Source organism: Chiloscyllium plagiosum, chromosome 4 (assembly GCF_004010195.1).
Source record: "Chiloscyllium plagiosum isolate BGI_BamShark_2017 chromosome 4, ASM401019v2, whole genome shotgun sequence".
Classification (NCBI taxonomy): domain Eukaryota; kingdom Metazoa; phylum Chordata; class Chondrichthyes; order Orectolobiformes; family Hemiscylliidae; genus Chiloscyllium; species Chiloscyllium plagiosum.
In genome coordinates, this window is record NC_057713.1 from 44,869,561 (window position 1) to 44,892,862 (window position 23,302).

General features: G+C 38.6%; 1 protein-coding gene across 1 annotated transcript in view; it reads left to right on the forward strand.

Moving 5' to 3' along the window:
* calb1 (calbindin 1) overlaps nt 1–23,302 on the forward strand; it is an 85,982-nt gene that overhangs the window by 41,021 nt on the left and 21,659 nt on the right. The window contains exon 6 of the mRNA XM_043688125.1: nt 5,368–5,445. Within this exon, the coding sequence (XP_043544060.1) occupies nt 5,368–5,445 (78 nt within the window). The remainder of the gene's footprint in view (nt 1–5,367; nt 5,446–23,302) is intronic.

Sequence of the window (23,302 nt, forward strand, 5' to 3'; positions counted from 1 at the left end):
TGATGATTCAGAATAAATTCTTGCTCTTGTAACAGTGTTTTATAGCTCAAAGTTGAGACAAAATAGTGAGTTAATCTTGTAATTTTTAACAAATCATTGGTACAAATACACTTAAATAAGGTACATTTCTGGTGCTACCATGCCAATGTAAACATATAAAAGAATGATTAAAAATGAAGAAATTAAAATAAGCCAATACTAATGATGAATTATCATGTACTCCAATTTACACAACATCTAAATTTCGAAGCAATAAGCAATAACAAAGAGCCAGATGATGTAGAGATAACTGAACCATATAATCAAAATAAAAAATAATCAAAAACAAATAATTTGAAGTGTTGGAACCACAGAATTATCCAGAGTTATAATAAGGTATCTACAGACAGATTGAAAAATAAGAAAAGTCATCATAGAAGTCGGGTCACAGTAGTACACGAGATAAACTCATGAAATTTGACCAAATAGTAAAATGTTAGTTAAATAACTTGTTTCGTTATTTATCAAGGAGAATGGCATAATGAACATTACATGAGCAGGACAAAAATAAAGTGGCGATAAAAGTAGATTAAGCTCATTTAGAAAAAAAAATTTTTTTGAATTGTGACCAAATATTAGGGATAAGAAATCAGGGACACAATTATGTGTATATATAAAATGTCATTTAAAAAAGGAAAGAGCTCCAGAGAAGTGATGGGCAGCTAAAGTGATTTCTATATATAAAAGGGGGACAGAACAGAACTGAAATTTAATTAGTTTAATGTTAGTAAAGGGAATGATAATGGAATCGTTATTCAAAGCCTTGATAGAAAAAGCCTTGAAACTGAAAATACAATAGGATAGTCAGCACAGATTTCAAAAAGGGAGGTCATCCTTGACCAACCTTATTGAATTCTTTGAAGAAGGAACAGAAAGGATTGCTAAGGGTAATGCTGTTGTGTAATTTACTTGGCCTTCAGTAAAGTACCACAGAATAGATTGATGACGAACATCAAAACAAGTGGAGTCAGGGAACAAGTAGCTGAATGGATAATAAACTAGCTATAAAAAAGAAAGTGAAAAGCAAGGATTAAGTTGGTTACTCAGACTGGTAAACATTAGAAAGTGCTGGAACCACTAAATGGTTCAGTACTAATTCACAAACTGGAAGTGCAATTTCAAAATTTGACAATTATACTAAATTAGGAAATGTAGTTAATACAGAGAATTATGATAAGACATGAGAAGACATTAAATTCTCAGAATAGGTGTGTGGTAGACAAATGAACAATGTAGCAAAGTATCAGGTTGTACATTTTGACAAGAATAGAAAGTAGCTGGAAATGTGTTGCTGGAAAAGCGCAGCAGGTCAGGCAGCATCCAGGGAACAGGAAATCGACGTTTCGGGCATAAGCCCTTCTTTGGGCTTATGCCCGAAACGTCGATTCTCCTGTTCCCTGGATGCTGCCTGACCTGCTGCGCTTTTCCAGCAACACATTTCCAGCTCTGATCTCCAGCATCTGCAGACCTCACTTTCTCCTCAAAGAATAGAAAGTAGGCCATACCATGGAATGATTTGTTCAAACGGGTTGCAGGCCTGAATTCTGTTGCAGTGGCAAATGTCCTGATGGCAGGGTGGAAAGTGATCAGGAACTCTGCTCTGAGATGGGATGGCTGGCCATATGTAATCACTCATACACAGCCACAAAGTGACAATGAGACAGTCAGGCAGCCTCCAAGTTTGCTGTTACCTCACAATATCTCGGCACCATATTAAAAGGCACCCAAACAGCCAACTAGTTCCCACAGCATTATCATTGTTCCAGCTATCTGAGTGGAGGATTTTGACCTTGAACTGCTGTGATCCCATGCCCTGGCATGCTGGAATCTGTACCAGCCACACTCCCTTCCATAGCCTGCTATGCTCCTATCTGCCTGGAGAGGTACAACCCGAAGCTGAGTAAAACAACTCAGCCTTCTCACCCCAAGTTAACCCATCCCTGTGTGAGTAAAGTAGCTCCTAACACTCCATTCCACAGGATGACTACCTTTCCTACTGCATGCCACCTTGAAAGAGTTGTGAATCTGAAGGCATGTGTTCGTCAGTTGTTGCCAACTTAATTGCGAATGTATAATTTAACCTGGTGACTATGTGCTCTAATAAGTATGCATGACATGCTAATTCATGAAAGATAGATTCCCACTGCTTACCATTGGAAAACACAATCTGCCATTAATCTGGCATCGAATTACTTCCTAGCTTTCAAGAAGCTGACAGTTAAGTGCCCCCACTATTAACTCATGTGCTGGAAGTTATTGTGATCGTCACTAGATTCCACCCAGAGGTACACAGGGACCTGGGGTACAGATCAGTAAATGTAACAAAACAATTTAACAAGAATATTTTAAAAAGCCATAAAAACAGAGATTCACTTGCAGAAAGGTGCAATTGAAAAGCAGAAAAGTTAAGATAAATTGCCTGCATCATGGGTGGCACAGTGGTACAGTGGTTAGCACTGCTGCCTCACAGCGACAGAGACCTGGATTCAATTCCCGCCTCAGGCGATGCTGTGTGTGGAGTTTGCACATTCTCCCCGTGGTCTGCGTGGGGTTTGCTCCAGTTTCCTCCCACAATCCAAAAATGTGCAGGTTAGGTAAATTGGACATGCTAAATTGCCCGTAGTGTTAGGTGAAGAGGTAAATGTAGGGGACTGGGTCTGGGTGGGTTGCGCTTCGGCGGGTTGGTATGGACTTGTTGGGCCGAAGGGCCTGTTTCCACACTGTAAGTAATCTAATGTCTAAGTTTGCGCATCAGCCGTTTGTTATAATCCTGGAAGTCTCAGGCTGGATTGTAATTAAATCATTTGGAAACCCTCGAATAAAAGAACAATTGCCAGTTTGGTTTAACATTGATTATGATATCAACAAATCAGATTATAACAATGTACTTTTACTGTTGTACATGGAGCATTTAATCTTTCACAAGTTCATGAGTTACTGAAGCCTCTGATGAACTTCAAATGCCCATGATTAGCTAATGAAGCAAAATTAACTTGACTCAATCACATGGAATGACATTTGGAATGAATCAGTTCAATCTTCTGAAGCTCCAGTGTGCTTTTTTATGGCATTCAATAGGCTATTTATTTTAAATGGGTTAACAACTTGCTAAATAACAGAAAGGTTTCATGCCAGTATGCTCAGGTGTTTGTTACAAATATGTCAAAACATTTTTACTGTTTATCCCATTTGCCTGCAAATGCTTGGCAAATGTTGCAACCAGATCCTAGGAGGTGTTTCTTGATTCATTACAATTCCAGACAGGATACCCAAACTGTTGAGACCCTGGGTGAGGAGAGATAAATTGGCTGTCACTCTGCCGGATTCATCAAGGCATCTTTGAAAAGGATCCCTTTGGATAACCTTTACACAAATGCAAGTGAACTTATGTTTTAAGTGAAGATAATTAAATCACACTTTCTTGAATTAACAAAAGAGTAAGTTTATTAATTACTATTCGCAAGATAAACTAGTAACACTACATACACAGATTAAAACAGAAAGATCAGAACAAACAGATAAAAGTAAAGCAATAATATATATGGACTAGTCCCTGGATTGTTTGCAAAGAGCAGATAGGTAAACATTAAAGCCATTATACTGGATGTATATTATACTACATGTCTTTGGTATATTATACTACATTGATGTTAACAGGTGGAGAGTGAGCTTAACAATACTCCATTTTGCAGATTTGTTGAGAATCTGCAGTTCTGATGTATTTTGACCTTGACTGAATTCCAGCATTCCAAGTGAGAGAAGGTCCTTTGTTTTCTTGTTTTCTTTATAACTGGTTTGCAGTGCTCAGAATTATAGAGAGTTTTTACCTGCAATACTGGGGAACCTAGGGGATAGTTATTCAACTGTGATTTTCACAGCACACAGATGCTCAAACCCAGCCTGGAACACATGAGCATTCAGCTCCACTGGTTCATTCCAATAAAGTTGTAACTGGCTTTTTATCCCATCCTATGTATTACCTGAGAATAAAACATATGTGTCCTCCGGAAGTGGCTCTCTGATGAGAGGGTGAGATAGACAGCTCCCTTGTTATCACTTCTTGTTAAGTTTCTTCCTACTTGACATTTCCTGACAATTTACATGTATATCACTCCATTGGCTCCATGCAGGATTTTGCCAGACAGTCACTAAATTTTTAAATCCGCATCTGTTCTGCGGCCTTTTGGAAACAATACACTTTGGAATTAAAAATATGTTTATAAGTAATTTAGGGTTGAGATCTATCATAATAACTCAAGGTTTTGTTTTTATTGCTTATAACTCAGAACAGAATGATAAAGAATTTTCTCTTTAAGAGATGTATTTGTACAGAAAAATAGATGTCCCTATAGATGTAATTGACATTAGACACAGCTGATGAGATTTCACCATCAAACCTGGGATATTAGGTCAAACATGCACAAAGGCATCTCCTACTGATTACCACATGCCACCAGCCCTCGGAGCATTACTCGAATTCAGCATTGAGAGTGGCAAGGGTGCAGAAGGTATTTTGGGTGAGAGACTTCAATGTCTAAGAGTGGCTCAGAAACACCACTACTGGGTAAGCTGGCCAAACTCTAATAGGCATAGTGGTAGACTAGGTCTGCAGCAGATGATGAGGACCAACCAACAAAAACAAGGTTAGTGCCTATCAGGCCAGGATTCATTCTGAGATCGGACTTGTCCAGTGTGAACATCAGCTGGAATTATAATACCGCCATAGATTACAGTTCTGCTACAAGGCGTGTTTCTTCAATTCGAAATGGTTTTAACGTGACTGAAGAATTTAGACCATTATTTGTAGAACGCAAACTCTCCCTCCCTGTATTGGCTATAATGCAATTCCAGCCCCATTAGATTAAATGGCGCAGCAATTGCATGATTTTCTTATAACGTGAGATCGCACGAGAACAGAACTGTCATGTTATATCAGAACTATTTTATTTTCAACATTAATTCCCTTTATTACCGATATCCAATTGCAGCAGTGGTACCATCTACAGGATGCACTGCAATAATTCACCAAACTCCATTGGCAGCAGTTCACAAAATCAAAATATATGCCACCCAGAAGGAGAAAAGCAACAGATGTATGAAAATATCACAAGCTGCAAGTTTCCCTGCATGTCATACAGCATCCTAATTTGGAACTATAGCACCATCCTTTCACTGTTTCTGGCTCTATATCCAGAAAGCCCTTTCCGCCACCTCAAGGTTCAGAGCTAGTGGACAATTCACACTGATCTAGTCAGAGATGCCCACATCCCATGGACAATTTTTTAAAAAGTATTTGTGTAATGTGTTGCTGTCCCTCTCCCTTCACAGAGCTTTCTACGAGATTTACTGAAGAAAGCAAATCGGCCTTTTGATGAAGTGAAACTAGAAGAATATACCTTAACAACGGTAAGAATGAAGCTCTATTAATTTGCTATAGCAATGTTTATTGACAGAAAAATAGTTTGTTGTAAAACATGTTATGTAACATATATACCTACATATGGTAGATATTTTCATTAGGCTGAATATCAATGTTTGACCTAGTGAAGAAAATTGTAGATAATTTTAATTGTGGAATCATTATTGAATCCAGATAGAAATATGCAAGATCATTTTTGAATATGATCTTTCATTTAATAAAAAAAGAATAAAATACATTTGTCAAAGTTTTTCACATACAGTTCAGTACTCCCAAGCTGCATATGTTCAAAGCTTGTTAGAAATTTAGAGATTTTTACTTGAATAGGCATTATTTCAGCAGCCGATAGTGTAGTATTTTATGAATTGCTTTCTGGAAGCCTATATAGTTCAGATTTAATGCATTACCCCCAGCGAAACTCTTTGTTAGCTCATTAATAATAAAGCAGGTTAGTTACACATAAAAAAACCACAAAATGTTTGAACAATGCAGCAGGTCAGGCAGCACCTGTGGACAGAAACAGAGGGCAGAATTTTATAGGAATCTGAGCAAGGTGGGCTATGGCAGAATTGGGTGACAAATGCAATGAGGCCAAATCAACACTGAGGTCATCTCACTCCATTTTTTCTGCTTTTCGCTAACAGCGTGGCGAGATTCTCACTGGGCAGCGGTGAGATACTAATTGATGGGACTTAATACTTGTTAAATGCCTTGTTAACAGCACAATTCATCTCCTTAATATTCAGCTTCTCATCTTACCAAACTCATCAAACAAGCTAAATTCAGGAAAATATGACCTGAGCTGCTTGCTCTGCGTGACCTCCATGCTGACTGTGACCAAATTGTAGCTCAGGTCATAACTGATAGATATGCGCATACATGTCCATAGTTACTAGGGTTTGACATCTACCAACTCAATATGAGCATCCTGACACTTTGCCTATGCATTGGCAGTACACTTTTGAAACACAGGCCTGCATTGCAGAATACACCAGTAACTTGCATTGAAAGGCTGCTGTGAAGACATTTTGCGCATTGGCACAGACACCCAGCTCACAGACTGGATTCGACTGCATTTCAGCTGCTTGTTGCTCTTTTATAACTTGCTCACTTAGCATCTACCCACATTCTTACAGCATCCGTGCCTTGCCAAAACAATCAGCGCAGACACAAACTGACAGCTTGACTCGCTGTTAAGTAGTCCTCAGTCGAGGTGGTGCAGATTTTGTAGATGCCATAGCAGTGTGCTATGACAGACTCAGTCCTGCTCCGCTCGCCAGCAGCTCACATAGCAAACACACCCCATGTGCAGCAAGCAAACAGCCATGTCAAATGCATTAGGGGAGTCATCCTCACTGAAGTCCAAAGGGGTACAGGTCAGTCAGAGAGTCCCAGCGCAGAAAGTTAAGGGTAGCAGCATTAATGTGAGAATTGCAGTGGAATGCACTTTGTTACTTACTCATTTGATAAGACAGATTTTTCAGCATACCTGCAGGTGTGGTACTGGTCTTCTGCTAGTGTCAGGATTCTGTGCTCATAGCAGGTGAGGGCATGGATATGGGCACCACTACACCTGAATAGGCACTCTCTATTCTGATATGTGCTGTCCTCTCCTGAAACAAGAGAAATAGGAGAGGGGGGGATTGAGTGAAGAGCAGCGAGTGGCACGCTTGCTAGTGCTGTTACCTAAGGGGGAATGGTAAAGTAGGACAGGTGTATCAAGTAGGAGGTGCAGAGACCAAGTAGCTTTTTTGGGGAGATGGGGGTGTTTTGCTGGATGGGGGTGTAGGGCAGAACAAGTGAGGGAAGATATCACAGGTAATGGGAGAGTGGCAGACCATGAACCTTGTTGGAAGGTGGGTGAAGTAACAGAAATGGAGTGAGTATGAGGTGGAAGAGAGAAGACTGTGGCACTTATCCGGACAGACCTTCTTTCTCTATTGCTGGCCATTTCTGTGCACCTTGGAGATCGCACTGACCCAGGTGGCAGCCAAGAGACAGGCTGTGCCAGTCCACTGGGAAGAAGACACCTCTACTCTGGACACTATACCTACCAGGTGTTCTCGGTCCCTGTTAAGAATTGGGATGCCATTCAGCTCTTTCCTGACATATTCAGACTCCATCCCTGCTGGAGCAGGACGTAATCGGAATGCCAGTGCTTATTCAAATGTATAGTTGGCTTTTAAAGATGACACGGATACAAGGGATGCCAGTGTTTTGATGATATCCCTGGAGAGGTGAGTTGTTAAGATGGTAAGAGAGGCAGGAATTGGGCATGAGTGAAGCCATATGGGTGGGGTAAGTAATTGTTGAGGCAAGATTGGTAAGATAGAGTGATCAGCTCGGCCTTGTGGTTAAAAAAAACTTTCTAAAAAACTAGGATTTAGTTGAAAATGTTTCTGATTGATGACTGACAGGGTTGTGATGTCAGCTCATTGCTTTGAAATACTACCTTTGTTTCTCTCCACAGATGCTGTCTTACTTACTTATATTTTCAACACTTTTACTTGTAATTCAAATTTCCAGAATCTGCAGTATTTTGATTTTATATTAGTAGTTAAACACATTCTGCCTTTCACAAATCCACATGGGCTTTCTTAATCAATCAATTTTGGTCCATGATCATTAACCTGTTCAGAATTAACATTTCTGAAAATCTTTTTGCAACCCAGGTTAAACTGTCTGGCTTGCAGTAAACTGGATTTATGCATAAATTCTTTGAAGTAACAAGTTGTAACATGTTGCAGTTTCTGTTGCACTGCTACTACTCCTGTACTCCTCTAACTCCTCCACCTTTCCTTCTATCAGTATCTCTGAATGCACCCATGCTGGTCTTCATGGTTTGTCAACTTTTAGAGAAACCAGCTTTTTTAATATGTCCTCCTACAATGGTTAGCCCTTCCAATATCTCAACCAGCTTCTCTTTTAACTATGACTTTGGCAGTATCTCCTTCCTTGGTAAAGACAAATGAGAAATGCTCATTTCGTACCCCGGCAGTGTACTTTGTCTCCTTGCAAAGCGTTTCAGGCACACTTCATTGGCCTACACACTCCTTTTCTTACTCTTCAATTAAGTATATGCTGATTATTCTACCTCCTCATTTTGATTGGCTGTTTCTTCTCAGAAGACATCATCGCCCCTTTTGTTACCTTTGTCAAATCCACTTTGGAATTTCAGCTTTAAGACCAGTTTCCACTTGTATTTTGAACTTGACTTCTTTCATATAAATTGTTTTGTGAAATAAAAATAGAAAATGCTGGCAATGCTCAGGAGGTCTGGCAAAATCTGTGGGATTTCTTACATAATATGGGCGGCACGGTGGCACAGTGGTTAGCACTGCTGCCTCACAGCGCCAGAGACCTGGGTTCAATTCCCATCTTGTCTATGTGGACTTTGCACATTCTCCCTGTGCCTGCATGGGTTTCCTCCGGGTGCTCCGATTTCCTCCCACAGTCCAAAAGATGTGCAGGTCAGGTGAATTGGCCATACTAAATTGCCTGCAGTGTTAGATGTAGGGGAATGGGTCTGGGTGGGTTGCTCTTCGGAGCGTTGGTGTGCTGGACTTGTTGGGCCGAAGGGCCTGTTTCCACACTGTAAGTAATCTAATCTAAATTACATAGCTCCTTGCCTTTTTCACATTGTGGTCACTGTTCCCTGTGTGTTCCACTATGAATGCTTGATCCAGTTAACTTCATTCCCTAGAAATCAATCCAGCACTATCAACTTCCTCATTGATCTGGAAATGTGTTGATCTGGAATATTTTGCAGAATATTCTTCCCCACACTGCTTATTATATCACAGTTTCTCCTGGTTTCTGTTAGGATAACTGAAGTTCCTCATTATCAGTACCCAATGGTACTTTCTCGCTCTGTAATTTCTTTGCAAATGTGATCCATTATATTTTTGTAATCAGTTTGTGGACTATAGAATACACTAATAACATACTGAGATCCCTACTGATTCTGCTGAAGTGCTTATGCCCGAAATGTTGATTCTCCTGCTCCTCGGATGCTGCCTGACCTGTTGTGCTTTGCCAGCACCACACTCTCGACTGATCTCCAGCATCTGCAGTCCTCACTTTGTCCCTATTGATCAGCCAAATTGATTGTTATCGTCTCTTTTGGGTGATTGTCTCTCTCTCTCTTTCCCCCTTCAGCATTGCAATATTCTCCTCTTCTTTCTTTCTCTATTGTTCATGAACACTTTGTGTCGAGAAATGTCTAGAAACCAATTCCCTATGTAGGGGGTAGTGTAATTTTTAAACGGTTAGCTGCATTTTAGTCTTTTCAACCTTATAGTAAACACAAGCAGACACTCGAAACTGTTGCCGGACCTCCCCCATGTTTTTATGAATGAAACAATTGTAACAGCTTTCCTCGATAGTTGAGAGACCGCCCTTAACCACAGTTGTACAACATCATCCATATAAGGAAAGAACAGGGAGCTCGAACACTGATTGGCCAAGTGAATAACAAAATAATCGCAGGCACCAGAACCCAAATAAGGAAAACAGTGGGGAACCCTAGCACTCATTGGTCAAGACAGCAGTAGGAGACCCAGCCCACATATACGTGTATATAATGCGTGGAGATTACTATGCTCGTGTGTGTACCCACGGGAACAACACCCGACTTTGCAAAGTTGAATGAAAAGTTTTGGACAGACTCCTCCGTGTCTTTGTTCCTGGGAAGGGAAATAAAAGTGCCGGAGATGGGGCCGGACAGCCGCTTATCTCGCACACCTATTATCTAGATAATATGAATAGAATATGCCTTAGGGCTCATGCAGAGAGTAGCCTAATATGCTGACTGCCCCCAGAAAAATTAACATAGGTCAGCATAGCACCACTAATGAGCAAACTATTTATCAGTGGAAAAGGGTAAGGAAGACCACTGTTCCAATCTCCACAGAAACTGTTTTTAAAGGAAATAAATTTCTCAGTGAGAACTAAAAATAAAATATTTTATCTTATATTTTAATAGTTTTATGGGCACTATCAGCTAAAATTAACATAAACACTACATATCAGGAAGAAAAAAAGTGAAAACTTTGGGCCAAAAAATGGTCTGAGAAATTTGTTCTTATTTCCCACAGAAATGAACAAACTCTAGGTGCATCAATTGTAAAAATAATTGCAGATTTCCTTTCCCTTCCTCTGGAACTTGAGATCTCCTCAGTTCCTTTGAACTTATCCAGATTACAGAGAGTCCATTTCTTTCCTATATATTTCGAAGTCATCAATTTTGTAAGTCACCAATTCTCTGTGAATGGCACTATGTATGGAATCCAATCTAACTTTAACATAGACTGCTATTCCTTTGTTTTTTAATTCCTAATGAAATCAAATAACCCAACTGTTTTGCTTCTTTTTGAATACCTCATTATACCACTTTCAATTGCATCTTTTTCTTCTGAGATAAGACATCCGTCTGATGATCATCATCTTGATCTTCTCTTAAACCTTGCTCTGCCCTGCTGTGTGATGGGGCCAAATTTGATCTTCCATTTAATGTAAATGGATATAAAATCTGATGCTATTGGTCAATAACTTTCCAAACAGAGCTTGCTGCCGATATTGCTTCAGTCTTGGAGTGCCTGATGATGATGTACACCTTATTTATATACTTAAAGTTAATAGGCTTTTCCACTTGAATGTTATGAAAATGTTTATAACAAAACAATAGTTTTGCAGGCAAAAGGAATTTAAAAATTTCTGTGAATTTCTTTTAATCCCTGTATATTAAAGAAAGGAAAAGTACACAACAGTTTACTTTGCTGTGTTAATTTTCCAACTTTGTATGTAATGTAACTTGAGCATTCATATCCAATTTTAAATGGGGCATCCTATAAAAAGCACTTTCTGTGCACTTTAGGAAAAGTGGTGTTGGAGATTTTCACCGTGCATTGTGTACCCACTCTGATAAGACTTTTCAGGAGTGCCTCAGTACTTTTCCATGAATGTAAAAGAAAATGTCAATGCAGTGTGCTGCACAAATTTGTCACGGAGAGGAACCTCACATAAAAAAAATTGGATCTACACGCAGTAACAAGGGAGTGTGCAACATAGACGTATGGCTGCAGCTGCAATGCTAGTAATTACTCAAACCTCAAGTGAAATTGAGATTATTCACTGCATACTTCTGTGGTACACATTTATAATTGGAGACAATATTACAAATGGTAGCTCCTACCTTGAGAGAAAATTAAGTCTCAAGTATATATGTTCATGTTGGTCTGCATCTTAAATACAAAACTTAATTCCTGTGCAATAAACGGCAAGTTGCCCCAAGTGTCGAAGAGCATGTAAACTGTTCAAGTTAATGTGGTGTAAGTGTTCAATACTTTTGCCTCTCTGGTACTTAATTAGCCTTGTAATACATGAAGCCCCACATGCAGCTTTTAATGTGTCTCTATATTAATGATTAACAGTGGCAGCTGCTCATACACCAAACTGAGTCAGAGATTGAACTCTGTGCTCTGCTGCTGATTTGTATGGGGCCCCCTGTGCTGTCTCTGAGGGCTTGATTTCTTTGAGATGGGCCCTACAACCACATTGTGTGGGCCTGTATATCATAGCTTAGTCATTGACATTATTATCATTCACTAACTCCTACAGTCCTGACTACTGTCAGTCCTGGAGGCCATTAGTTCCTAGGAGTAAATGACCTTCCTGATAGTAGGAAAGCAGGCCTCAATGAAACTTGAAATGCCATTTTCGTTTTGATATCTTTGGGGATTATCTATACAGCCAAAGTCCTTGGTCAAATAGTCAAAAGTATTTCCTATCTGGGGCTTCAACCAATGTGAGCATTAATGAGGTCTAAATGCTGTGTAAGAGGCCTATACAGTTTCTGTTCATGTTCAAATCATTTCTACTTAAGAGCAATTTCCAATACAATCATTTATCCATCAGTTTTACTTATATGAGTAAGGTGCAATGTTTTCTGCTGGTAAACTGTCCGCTGTGGTATACTTTCAATACAACTCAAAATAGCTTTTAGCAAATAAGAATTTCAATCTGCATTTCAGCATGATACAAAATAGGAATTATTTGTACTTAGCAGGTGATTAATCTTCCACTATATTCACAGTAAACTAGCATGGTCCAAAGTTTTACCTTTGCTTGAATTGGCTCATATATTTACTCAATGTCAAAGTCTTTTCTTAGCATTGCCACTCTATATTCCACCACTTGATAGTTATTGAATGTTATTGCAAACTTAAGGAGCATGAATTAATCTATCCAGTACTTAGTTTGGCTCACATTACAATTAACATCATTTAATTAAAATGTCTGGATATTCATATTATTCCTTTCTATCCTAGCAGTCAGAAGTTGAAGTTAAAAGCTTCTCAATATAGCTGTTACATAACCTGAAATGATATTCATTAATTCAACTGAGTGTTATATTATTATATGATTTGTAAAGATCAAGGAACTAATTGTATATATGCATATCCTGTACTGTCTTGTTCTCTTTTGCACTACATTTATGTGCCAGTGACAATGCATCAGTCTAACAGTTTACTAGTCATGTGGAAAACAGCAAGAGACAGTCTTGATTAAACTCTTGTAGTTGGAATCTAAAGTACAATTGAATAATGGGAGTCACAAAACACAACATGATGGCACAGGTATCTATTCGTAAAAACCTGAACATTTTAATTAAAATCAATACAGGAATCCAGTGAAAAATTAACCTATATTAAATCCAGGAAAGAAAAACCTGTCCTGAAGAACATGTGTATTGGACTCGAAGTGTTAACTCTTTCTCTCTCTTCAGATGCTGGGAGACCTGCTAAGTTTCAGATTCTAGTGTCTGCCATGTTTTGTTTTAAGTATATTGTAGGAAAATGAGATGCCACTGTAGTTAGAAACACACAGCTGCAGCTGATGTTGACTTGGGAGCTTTATGACATTGCAGAGGCATTTGAGAAGTTTAAACAGAGCAAAGACTGGCATTAAGTAGCTTTATAAGAGCATTTCTGAAGAGAAAAGGATGGATCAAATCCTTTTGTGGGCAAGAGGAAAAGATTGAAATTAGAAGTTAGTAGATGAAGGAAGACAACAGTGTAAAACCAGATAATTTCTTTGGAAAATTCAGCATACATCTCCAGCCACAAACAAATCATTGGCATGACTAATCTGAACTTCTAGGCCTGAAGCAGGAATCAGATAAGCCTGTTGGCAATTTCCTAACAAAACTGGAAAAATATGAACAAAAATGTAAATGCAAGAACCCAAATGAAAGCCTGCTGAGCTAGCTCATTGAGGTTCTGTACAGTTCGTAGGAGAAAGATACTGAGAATACTGAGAAAGAAACTGAACAGCTCAAATTTTAAAGTTGTGCTTATTTTAAAAATAGAAATTGCACAAAGTAGTGCTTTTCCTAGTGCACAGTAATGAGTTGTTATTTGCTAGAAACAGCTCTGATTGGCCCAACTTCCCCTTTTAGAAATGAAAGGGAATTGAATCATTATGTGCTGTGTTTTTGATTGCCTATCTACCCCACCAATGTGGGAAGATGGCATATGGCTCTATCAGTGGCAGATAAAAGCACTCATGAGGTCCACTGAGTTTCTTCACTGCAAGTTGGAGAGAAGAAGGTTGAGAGGTGACTTAATTGAGATATGTAAAATAATCAGATAGGTTCGATAGGTTGGACAGCGAGAGTCTTTTTCCTCGGATGGCGATGGCTAACACGAGGGGACATAGCTTTAAATTGAGAGGTGATAGATATAGGTCAGATGTCAGAGAGTAACAGGAGCGTGGAATGCACTGCCTGCAGCAGTAGTAGACTTTAAGGGCATTTAAATGGTCATTGGATAGGCATGTGGACCAGAATGGAACAGTGTAGGTTAGATGGGTTTCAGATTGGTTCCACAGGTCAGTGCAACATCGAGGGCCGAAGGGCCTGTACTGCACTGTAATGTTCTAAGTTATATGTTCTAAAGTTTTGTCAGAGAGCAGAATGAAGCCAAGCATTACTCTGACCATCAGGAAATAAAAGATTGTTCCTGGGATTGAGTGAATGAGAGGGTGTTTTTAGTATTAACAACATATAGCTAAAATAGTACTTTGTGTATTTGCTCTTAAGTTGTGCCTATTGTGTCACAAAAGATGTTGGGGGAAAGCAAGTAACTACCATAACAACACTTACATACTACATTCCCTCTAACTCTGCTACTGCTCAGTTCTCCGAAATTCATGCATAGTAGCAATTCCCAAAACCGAAAGTCAATGACTCAATACACCGATTAACTGTGAACTTGGCTTGTATATCCCCCTCTTACAGCATCTATGCAGCTTCGGAGGTCCATTGGTTCCATGAGATTTCATGTCACACAGGAAATATGAGAGAAAATGTCAGTTGTAAATGGACCCCAACTTCCAACAATACAAGTTATGAAAGTGGAGTCGCAGGTAGTTCGGATAGTGAAGAAGATGTTTGGTATGCTTTCCTTTATTGGTCAGAGTATTGAGTACAGGAGTTGGGAGGTCATGTTGCGGCTGTACAGGATATTGTTAGGCCACTGTTGGAATATTGTGTGCAATTCTGGTCTCCTTCCTATCGGAAAGATGTTGTGAAACTTGAAAGGGTTCAGAAAAGATTTACAAGGATGTTGCCAGGGTTGAAGGATTTGAGCTATAGGGAGAGGCTGAACAGGCTGGGGCTGTTTTCCCTGGAGTGTCGGAGGCTGAGGGGTGACCTTATAGAGGTTTACAAAATTATGAGGGGCATGGATAGGTAAATAGACAAAATCTTTTCCCTGGGGTGGGGGAGTCCAGAACTGGAGGGCATAGGTTTAGGGTGAGGGGGGAAAGATATAAAAAAGACCTAAGGGGCAACTTTTCCATACAGAGGGTGGTACGAGTATGAAATGAGCTGCCAGAGGATGTGGTGGAGGCTGGTACAATTGCAACCTTAAAGAGGCATTTGGATGGGTATATGAATAGGAAGGGTTTGGAGGGATATGGGCTGGGTGCTGGCAGGTGAGACTAGATTGGGTTGGGACATCTGGTCGGCGTGAACAGGTTGGACCGAAGGGTCTGTTTCCGTGCTGTTCATCTCAATGACTCTATGTCTGTAAGTTGGCTTTCATTTCTGTAATTGTATCTGATAAAATGACAATGTTACCGAGTTGAATAAGTGCAAGAGTGAAAGGATCATGGATCCTTTTGTCTTGGCACAAAATAATAAAGAAGATTCTTTCAGAACCACAGCTTTCTACTCTGGCATGATTTGAGGAAATGAAAAATCCACCAAGGAGTCAAGGCATTCAACAGTGACATTGGTACCAAGGGGCATCCTCAGTAAAGGGTATCTGAGAAATCAAGAGTCTGCCAAGGTTCCAGAATGACACTGATCTCTCCCTGAATATTGCATTGTCAAAGAGCAAACTTTCAACCAACTGATTTGTCAGTCATTTTTAAACTTGAGACTTGGTGTCAGATGTGACGGTGACAAATCTATTTTATTTATTTGAAACAATCTTATAAAGCACTTAACAGCAGAAAAAGAATCTTTACTGAAGACATATAAGGCAGACTCAAATGACAGATGATGGAAAACAAAAGTTCTAAGGTCAAGTTTATTGGCAAGTTCAGGAAAGAGATTTTTGTATAATCTCTGAATTATCCTCAACCAGCAATTCCTGATTTTGTTAAATTGCCTGTCTGTCATGTTTGACTGGTGAAGTGAAGTTAAGCTTTCTTTTCAAGGTAAGGTTCATAACATTTTTAGCATACGTAAAAAACAGAATTCTGTCAGAAGAGTATTTCTTTATCAGGTATGCAGCACGGCAATGTAAATATGTGGCCTACATTGTCATCTCCTAACACAAACTGCTTTATGGTCCTAGAAGTTCAGTCATGATCCTATTGAATGGTGGATCAGGCTTGATGAGCTGAATGCCTACTCCTGTTCCTATTTCTTATTGTCTTGTGGTCTAAGTTAAAGATACCGTTCTGAAACATTCGTCTCAGCTTTGCAGAATATTCAATCAATGTTTTCCTAAAAAGAGAGATAAATTAATTGCAGGATTTTGCTGGGATTGAAACCCATTTTCTGAACATGCATCAAAGATCAAAGTGGCAAAGTCTAACATAGAAGAAGAGCAGTCATGGGACTTGAAAGATTGACTCTGTTTCTCTCTCCAAAGGTACAGTTGGGCCTGCTGAGTTTCTTCAGCACTTTCTGTTTTCATTTCAGATTTCCAGCAATTGCAGTATTGATTATTATTTATCCATGGGATGTGGGCATTGCTGGCTGGGCCGTCACTTATTGACCACCCCTAATTGCCCAGGGGGCAGTTAAGAGTCAACCACATGGATCTGGAATCATGTATAGGCCAGACCAGTTAAAGATGGCAGATTTCTTGTACTAATGGACATTAGCAAATCAGATGTTTTTTTTCCCAACAATGAGCAACAGTTCCATGGCCACCATTTTTTCTTTACTCATTCATATTCTAACAGCTGCCATGGCAAGATTAGAACCCAGGTGCCCAGAACATGACCTGTGTCTCTGCATTAATAATTTAGTGATAAAATTGCCTGCGCTATTTTGTTTTTACATATCTTCAACCTGTACTATGTAAGTATCTGACTAATGCATTTGAGCTTAGAGGGTCCTCTCATCATTTTACCTTACAACCCGTGTTGCTGTCATAAAGATAGCCTCTATTTTTCTGTCCATTATGATTATCCATGGAATCATATTGTTTCTCCCTCTGCAGGTGCTACCTGCTGAGTTTCTCCAGCATCTTCTGCATTAATTCCTGATCTCCAGCAGCGCAGTATTTTGCTTTTATTTGAAACCACAACACCGTGTTGATGCTGTTTTGAGAGATAGTTGTAAATTCTTGTGGCATGATTGGCTCTACATTTAAAAGTTATTACAAAGAGTTATCAAAATACTTGTCCAGTTTGTATGACTTGGACTCTCATTACTTACTTATAACAAAATCAACTATAAAAGCAGCTTGAAAATAAATAGTGAGGTCGAAACTGACCAAGAATCCATAAATTGTAGTCCAGCAAATAGTCTCAACAACTCGCCAAGATGGTGTGACTTATCCAGTATGTTATGATCCCTGTAGAGACTGATAACTTGAGTTCCAGTGACTGACTGAATAGATTGCACACAGCAAAATTTCAAGTTCTAAGGTTTCAATTGTAACAAACAATCAGCTGAACACTAGTTAGTAGGCAATTAATACCCTAAATTAGACAAAAGTTAATCCTCCATTTAATTTTTTAATATTGTCGAAGAACACAACATTTAAAAGACATTTGGATAAGTACATGAGTATGGATGGTTTGGAGGGATATAGGCCAAATGCAGGCAAGTGGAACTAGTTTAATTTGGGATTATGGTTGGTATGAATTGGTTAGTTACTGTATAACACCACACTGGTGTTATAATTCACTACCTGCTATTGACAGCAATCAGTCCATCATTGCTCCCAGGTTCCAATGTTGTTTTGCCAAGTCATAATGTCAAGTGACTATCAAAAGCTGCTTCCTTTAGTTTTTGGAGAAGTCCTGCCTAAAGTTCGCCCTATCCTGGTTATTTTCTGTGCACTTGCCATGTATATTCAGGATTCCATACATTGCAATGCAGGGTCAAAACCTTGAAACCCCACCCCCCACCTGCCACCTTCCCTAATAACACTACTGCCCAAGGACACAAGAAGACAGCTTCTAACCACCTTCTTGAGGGCAATTAGAGATGGCCAATTAATGACGGCCAAGTCCAGTGATTCCTATTTCCCATGAATGAGCAAAACAAGTGTCTCCTTGAGCAGAGACACTTTTCTCCTGCATTTCTGCTAACAAACTGAACACACTTTCCTCTTTGGTGAGCACATGATAACTACAGTCCTTGATCTGTGCGATTTCCCTCTCTCTCTCTTTCTGTCCAAAATCTTGGAGGCAGAAAGCCTCCCCAGTGATGTTTGCTCTGGTTTCAGCTGTGAGAACTTTGCAACTTGCTCAGCAAGCCCCAACCTGTTCCTATGGTAACTAAGCTAACTGGTCTACACCAGACTTAAATGGATAACATTTAGTCAGATCTCCATCAGAGAATATTTTCCAACCCGGATTAGAAGATCAGGCCGGTGTTTAATCTGTATCAACAAAGTACATTTAATAGCAAGGGATCCAAATCTAGTTGATGTGAACCCTTACAGCGCCTGCTCGCTCCTGAACTAGATTTTATTTTGCAACTGAGAAGAGGAAGCAGAGTTAAAGTTTTATGTCCAGTGACCCCTCTTCAGAACTGAAGAAGGGTCACTGGACTTGAAATGTTAATTCTATCTTCTCTCCACAAATGCCACCAGACCTGCTGAGCTTTGGACTTTGTTTTACTGTAAAAAATGTGCAAGTTAGGTGGATTGGCCATGCTAAATTGTCCATAGTGCCCAGGGATGTGCAGGCTAGGTGGATTAGCCATGGGAACTGCAGGTTTACAGGGTTAGTGTAGGGACGGTGGGTCTGGATGAGATGTTCTTTGGAGGATCAGTGTAGAGTTGATGGTCAGAATAGCCTGCTTTCACACTCTAGGGATTCTATGATTTCTGTTTTTGCTTCTGCATCAGCAGTTCTTTCGGTTTTTCATTTTGCTACTAATGGCTTCACTTTCCAAGATGCTTTGTCGGAAATCTCCTATTCCACTCTGAGTATATTTTATCGCTTTTCTCTGTTCTGGATTAGAAAATTCTACACTCAGTTTGGCCTGACTAGCTTTATCAAGAACAATATTACAGTCCTTCTTTTGAATAACAGCAATAGGAACCAGATCTCAAAGACATTCCCTGTCTAAATGCTTCTTTATTTCAGGATTCATTCATTTTCTTTGTTCTTCTTTAAAACTAGACAATATGTTGTCATCAGGATGGCAACAGTCTTATAACAATCCAGTTCAGGCTTAAATTCTGGATCTCCAGTCCTTTCATGGCTATAGGTGTTTTTTAGTGACCAAATCAAGACAGGAGGTTACAGCCCCCTATATTGGTGAATTTTCCTTGTTTTAATGCAGCATCACTGTTCACTTTAAGTGTTCCTCCAGAAGAAATAGGCTTAATAGTGCCTTGTCTAGTCTTTTGCTGAGTAAAATCCTCCTTAGTTGTTTTAAATAATTCATTAAAAATATTTTGAGAATCAGCCTGAAGGTTTTGATTGTCTATATTTCACAACATGTTCTAATTTCTTACAGCTTTTTGTTTTTCCATTCAGAATGAGCTTTGTCCAATTATTGTCTCACAAGGCAATAGGTTTGTCATTCTGAAGTTTTAATTTATGCACAAAAATTACCATCTATAAGAATATTCCTCCTTAACTCCATGCTATTAGCATTAGATATGGCAGAGTCTTTCCGTTTCAAATCTTTTGCCCTGTTCCACCATCAGCTTCAATATTGCTGCTGTCAGTTTTGATACCTGTGGTTTTGGATTTGTCTAGATTTAATTTTAAATTTAATTCAGCCAGGTCCAATGCATTTCCAGCTGATTTTAACGCTTTGCTCTCAGCCTGATATTCTAATCTCTTTAATCTCACAAGTCCAAACTTTTTGACACTTTGGACATATCTCAAATTGGAACAATCATTTCCACAGTAGGAGTAGAGATAGTTTCAGATCTTTGCACATTACTTGATTTCTTTTATAGATTTCCAATTCAAAATGTTACACTGCACTGAGGTGACACTGCTGAAGGACTGTATTACTGGTGAGATCATTTCTTAGTATGAAATGAACACCATTAACATGCAACTTCAGTAAAATTCCCATGACTACAGTATGTAAATTAAGACACAGTTTTAATTTTGTTATGCAATGGAACAATTGAACAAGCTCCAAGAATATCCTTAATGCATTCCTAAGCAGTTAATAAAGAAATTTCAATTGACCCACCACCATCAGTGACTGATTTGACCAACATCTCTAAGAATATTAATTATTTGCCCATTTTACTGGCAAATGTGGACTGCTCACCTCTGAATACAAATTCCTTCAAATCCTCTGTTTTGATTTTTCCACTGGGAACTACATTCAAGGCTATTGGTTTGTCATCGGCGCCATCTACTGATACAAGGTTTTCTGCATGCCATCCATTTTGGCTTTTAATTTACAACAATCTGTCTTCAGATGTCTTTTCTTAGGACAAATATAACACGTCGGTCCCTTTGTATCGCCTTTATCCCTCACACAATATTTTATGACTCTGAGGAGCATTCCTCTTTTAATTTTGCTATCTTTCAAATGCAACCAGTATTCTACATTCTAATGACTGCAACCAATCAGACCTCTCCAGCTTCTTCTCAGGTTTGTAAACAACAGGTTCATGCTGCTCACTTGTCATGAGAGATGTTGTACTCATCAGCTATTATTGCAGTAGCCCTTAGCCTAGATTGTTTTTGAGCTTCTTGGTGGGATTGTATTCTGAAGGAGTCATTTTATTTAACTTCTTTCACTAACTAGGATCTCTAGAAAATCTTGCTCCACTTTCTTAGCCATATTTCACCTATTGAATGTAACTTCCTTTCCTCTGGCAAATTTCATTAAAATCTATCCTGTCTTTTCCTCAGATTCTTAAATCATTGACTGGAAGCTTTGCTACTAACTCCTATCAGTTTAGAACAGCAGTTTTCATAATATAATCACTAGATTATACATCTGAAAGCAATGAGTATTCCAAATGATTTCCTCCATGAAAATGTTTTGGAATAAAACTGTCTGGTTTCTTTATCCTAATTTTCTCAAATGACACAAAATAAATTTTAACTTCTATCTAATTGAATTTAGGATCTAGGTGAATATTCTTTGCCAAATCAAACCCAGAAGTTAAATCCAAATCATCATTGTATTTCCCTGTCTTCCTGTTCGGTAATTGATATAATCATGTTCTCATTTCAATGAATATAGTGGAAACAATTGTGAAATTTTGCTTGTCTAAATTCAGACAGATTCCTGTGTACCTATTTCCAGTCCAGCAAAGAGCGATTCTGTTATGATCCCAGTAGAGAGATATCCCTTTGTATATCTGAATTCTGCATTCTGTCTCTATTTAAATAATATCTTACTTGCCTATTCTGTCGGCCAAAAAAGATGTGGCCTTTTTCTGCATGATATTTCATTTTAAATTTTTGCTCACTACTTAATCTAACTATTTTTCCCCTGCAGACTTCTTATGCCTGCTTCACCACAACTTTCCTACCCTGCATTGTAGCATCAGCAAATTTAGCCACTCTGAATTCAGTTATTAAGGTAGTTATTTATATAGATTATAAGTAAATGTGGCACCAACATTGATCACTGAGGCATATTACTTGTCACATCTTAAACTAATCCATCATTACTTTTAACGTCTAAACTGGTTCACTTCTCCCCATTTTGCTAAGATGTAATGTTGAGTGATCCTTCGAAAGTCATTTTATTTTCAGTTTCTGGAGAAATTACAAACCAAATACCAATAGTAAGGCTTAGTCTGGTCATTCTGTCCAGCCTTGGCCATGCCAGGAATCATCTTCTAGATTCCGTAGATTGTCATGAGACAGAGACAATCTTACTTTCCTTGTTTCTTCTTGATTCTCACAAGAGACACAAACTCCTCTCTGCTGACCACATAGTCTTTTCACTCTCTGTGAGACAATCCTCTCACTCTTCCTGTTTGAAATCTTGGAGTCAGATATGAGAATTTTGCAAGTTCAAAACTGTCCCCATGGTAACAAATCCATGAAATCTAACGTTGGACAGAGTTTTATAATCTTTTCACAATTCCTTTCCAGGATTTTCTAATATTACCTTAAATTAAAAAACAATTTAAACATAAGAATCTTACAAATTTCACATTTGTAATAAGTGAATCTATAACACAGAAGCAAGCAATTCAGCTAAAAAGGTCTTTTCTGGCATTTACGCAAAACTCTCATATTCCTCTTCATTTAGTCACAAAACACACCCTCCTATACTCCCTGATGTATTTCCCCTTACATCCAACTGTTATTTGCCACATCTGCTTGGGATATATTTTACATATTTTCACCATTTGTTTGTGTGAAGAATTTTTCTTGAATTCCTAATACTATATCCTTTCAATTTTGGCATTATTCTTGCTGATCTTTGTTTTTCACCACATTCAAATTCTACTACACCTCTTTTATCATAGTTCAAAAAATCACACAACATCAGGTTATAGTCCAATAGCTTTATTTGGAAGCACTAGCTTTCAAGGTGCTGCCCTTTCATCGTGTCTTTTATCAAATATAAACCAGTCCTATTCATGGACTTAAGAATAGTTTGACCAAGTTTCTATGTAAATTTAATAGCACTTTTCTGCTTTTCAATTGTCTAGAAACGAATTCTGCGTTTTATTTGTTTTATTTCAAATGTCCTTGTAATTTGCTTCAATACTTTTGTGATGTGTGAATTTGTACTTTCGATCGTTTTGTTCATTTATCCATTTAGTTTCATATTATCCAAGCAGTTTGTGGCCTCCATATTCTTCTCAGAAAAATGCAGCATCTATACTAATCTAAATTGAAATTCATCTTTCATTTCACCAAGTTTATTATTGTCTTATACTTCATTGCATTCTTTCTTTGTATAAAGAAACAACTTCAATATGATGTCTTCCACAGATTTTGAAATTATATTTGCAATTCCTCAGTCACAATATTGGTCCCCAATCCTGTGGAATGTCATTTTCTAATTTTTGCCAGTCCAAATAATTACCTTTAATCCCTACTTCCAATTTTGTTTTAGAGCCAGTCTAAAAATCATTCTGTAACCTGTCCATGGATCCCCCCAACCTTAGTTGTGAGTTTAAATCCAGCTTATTC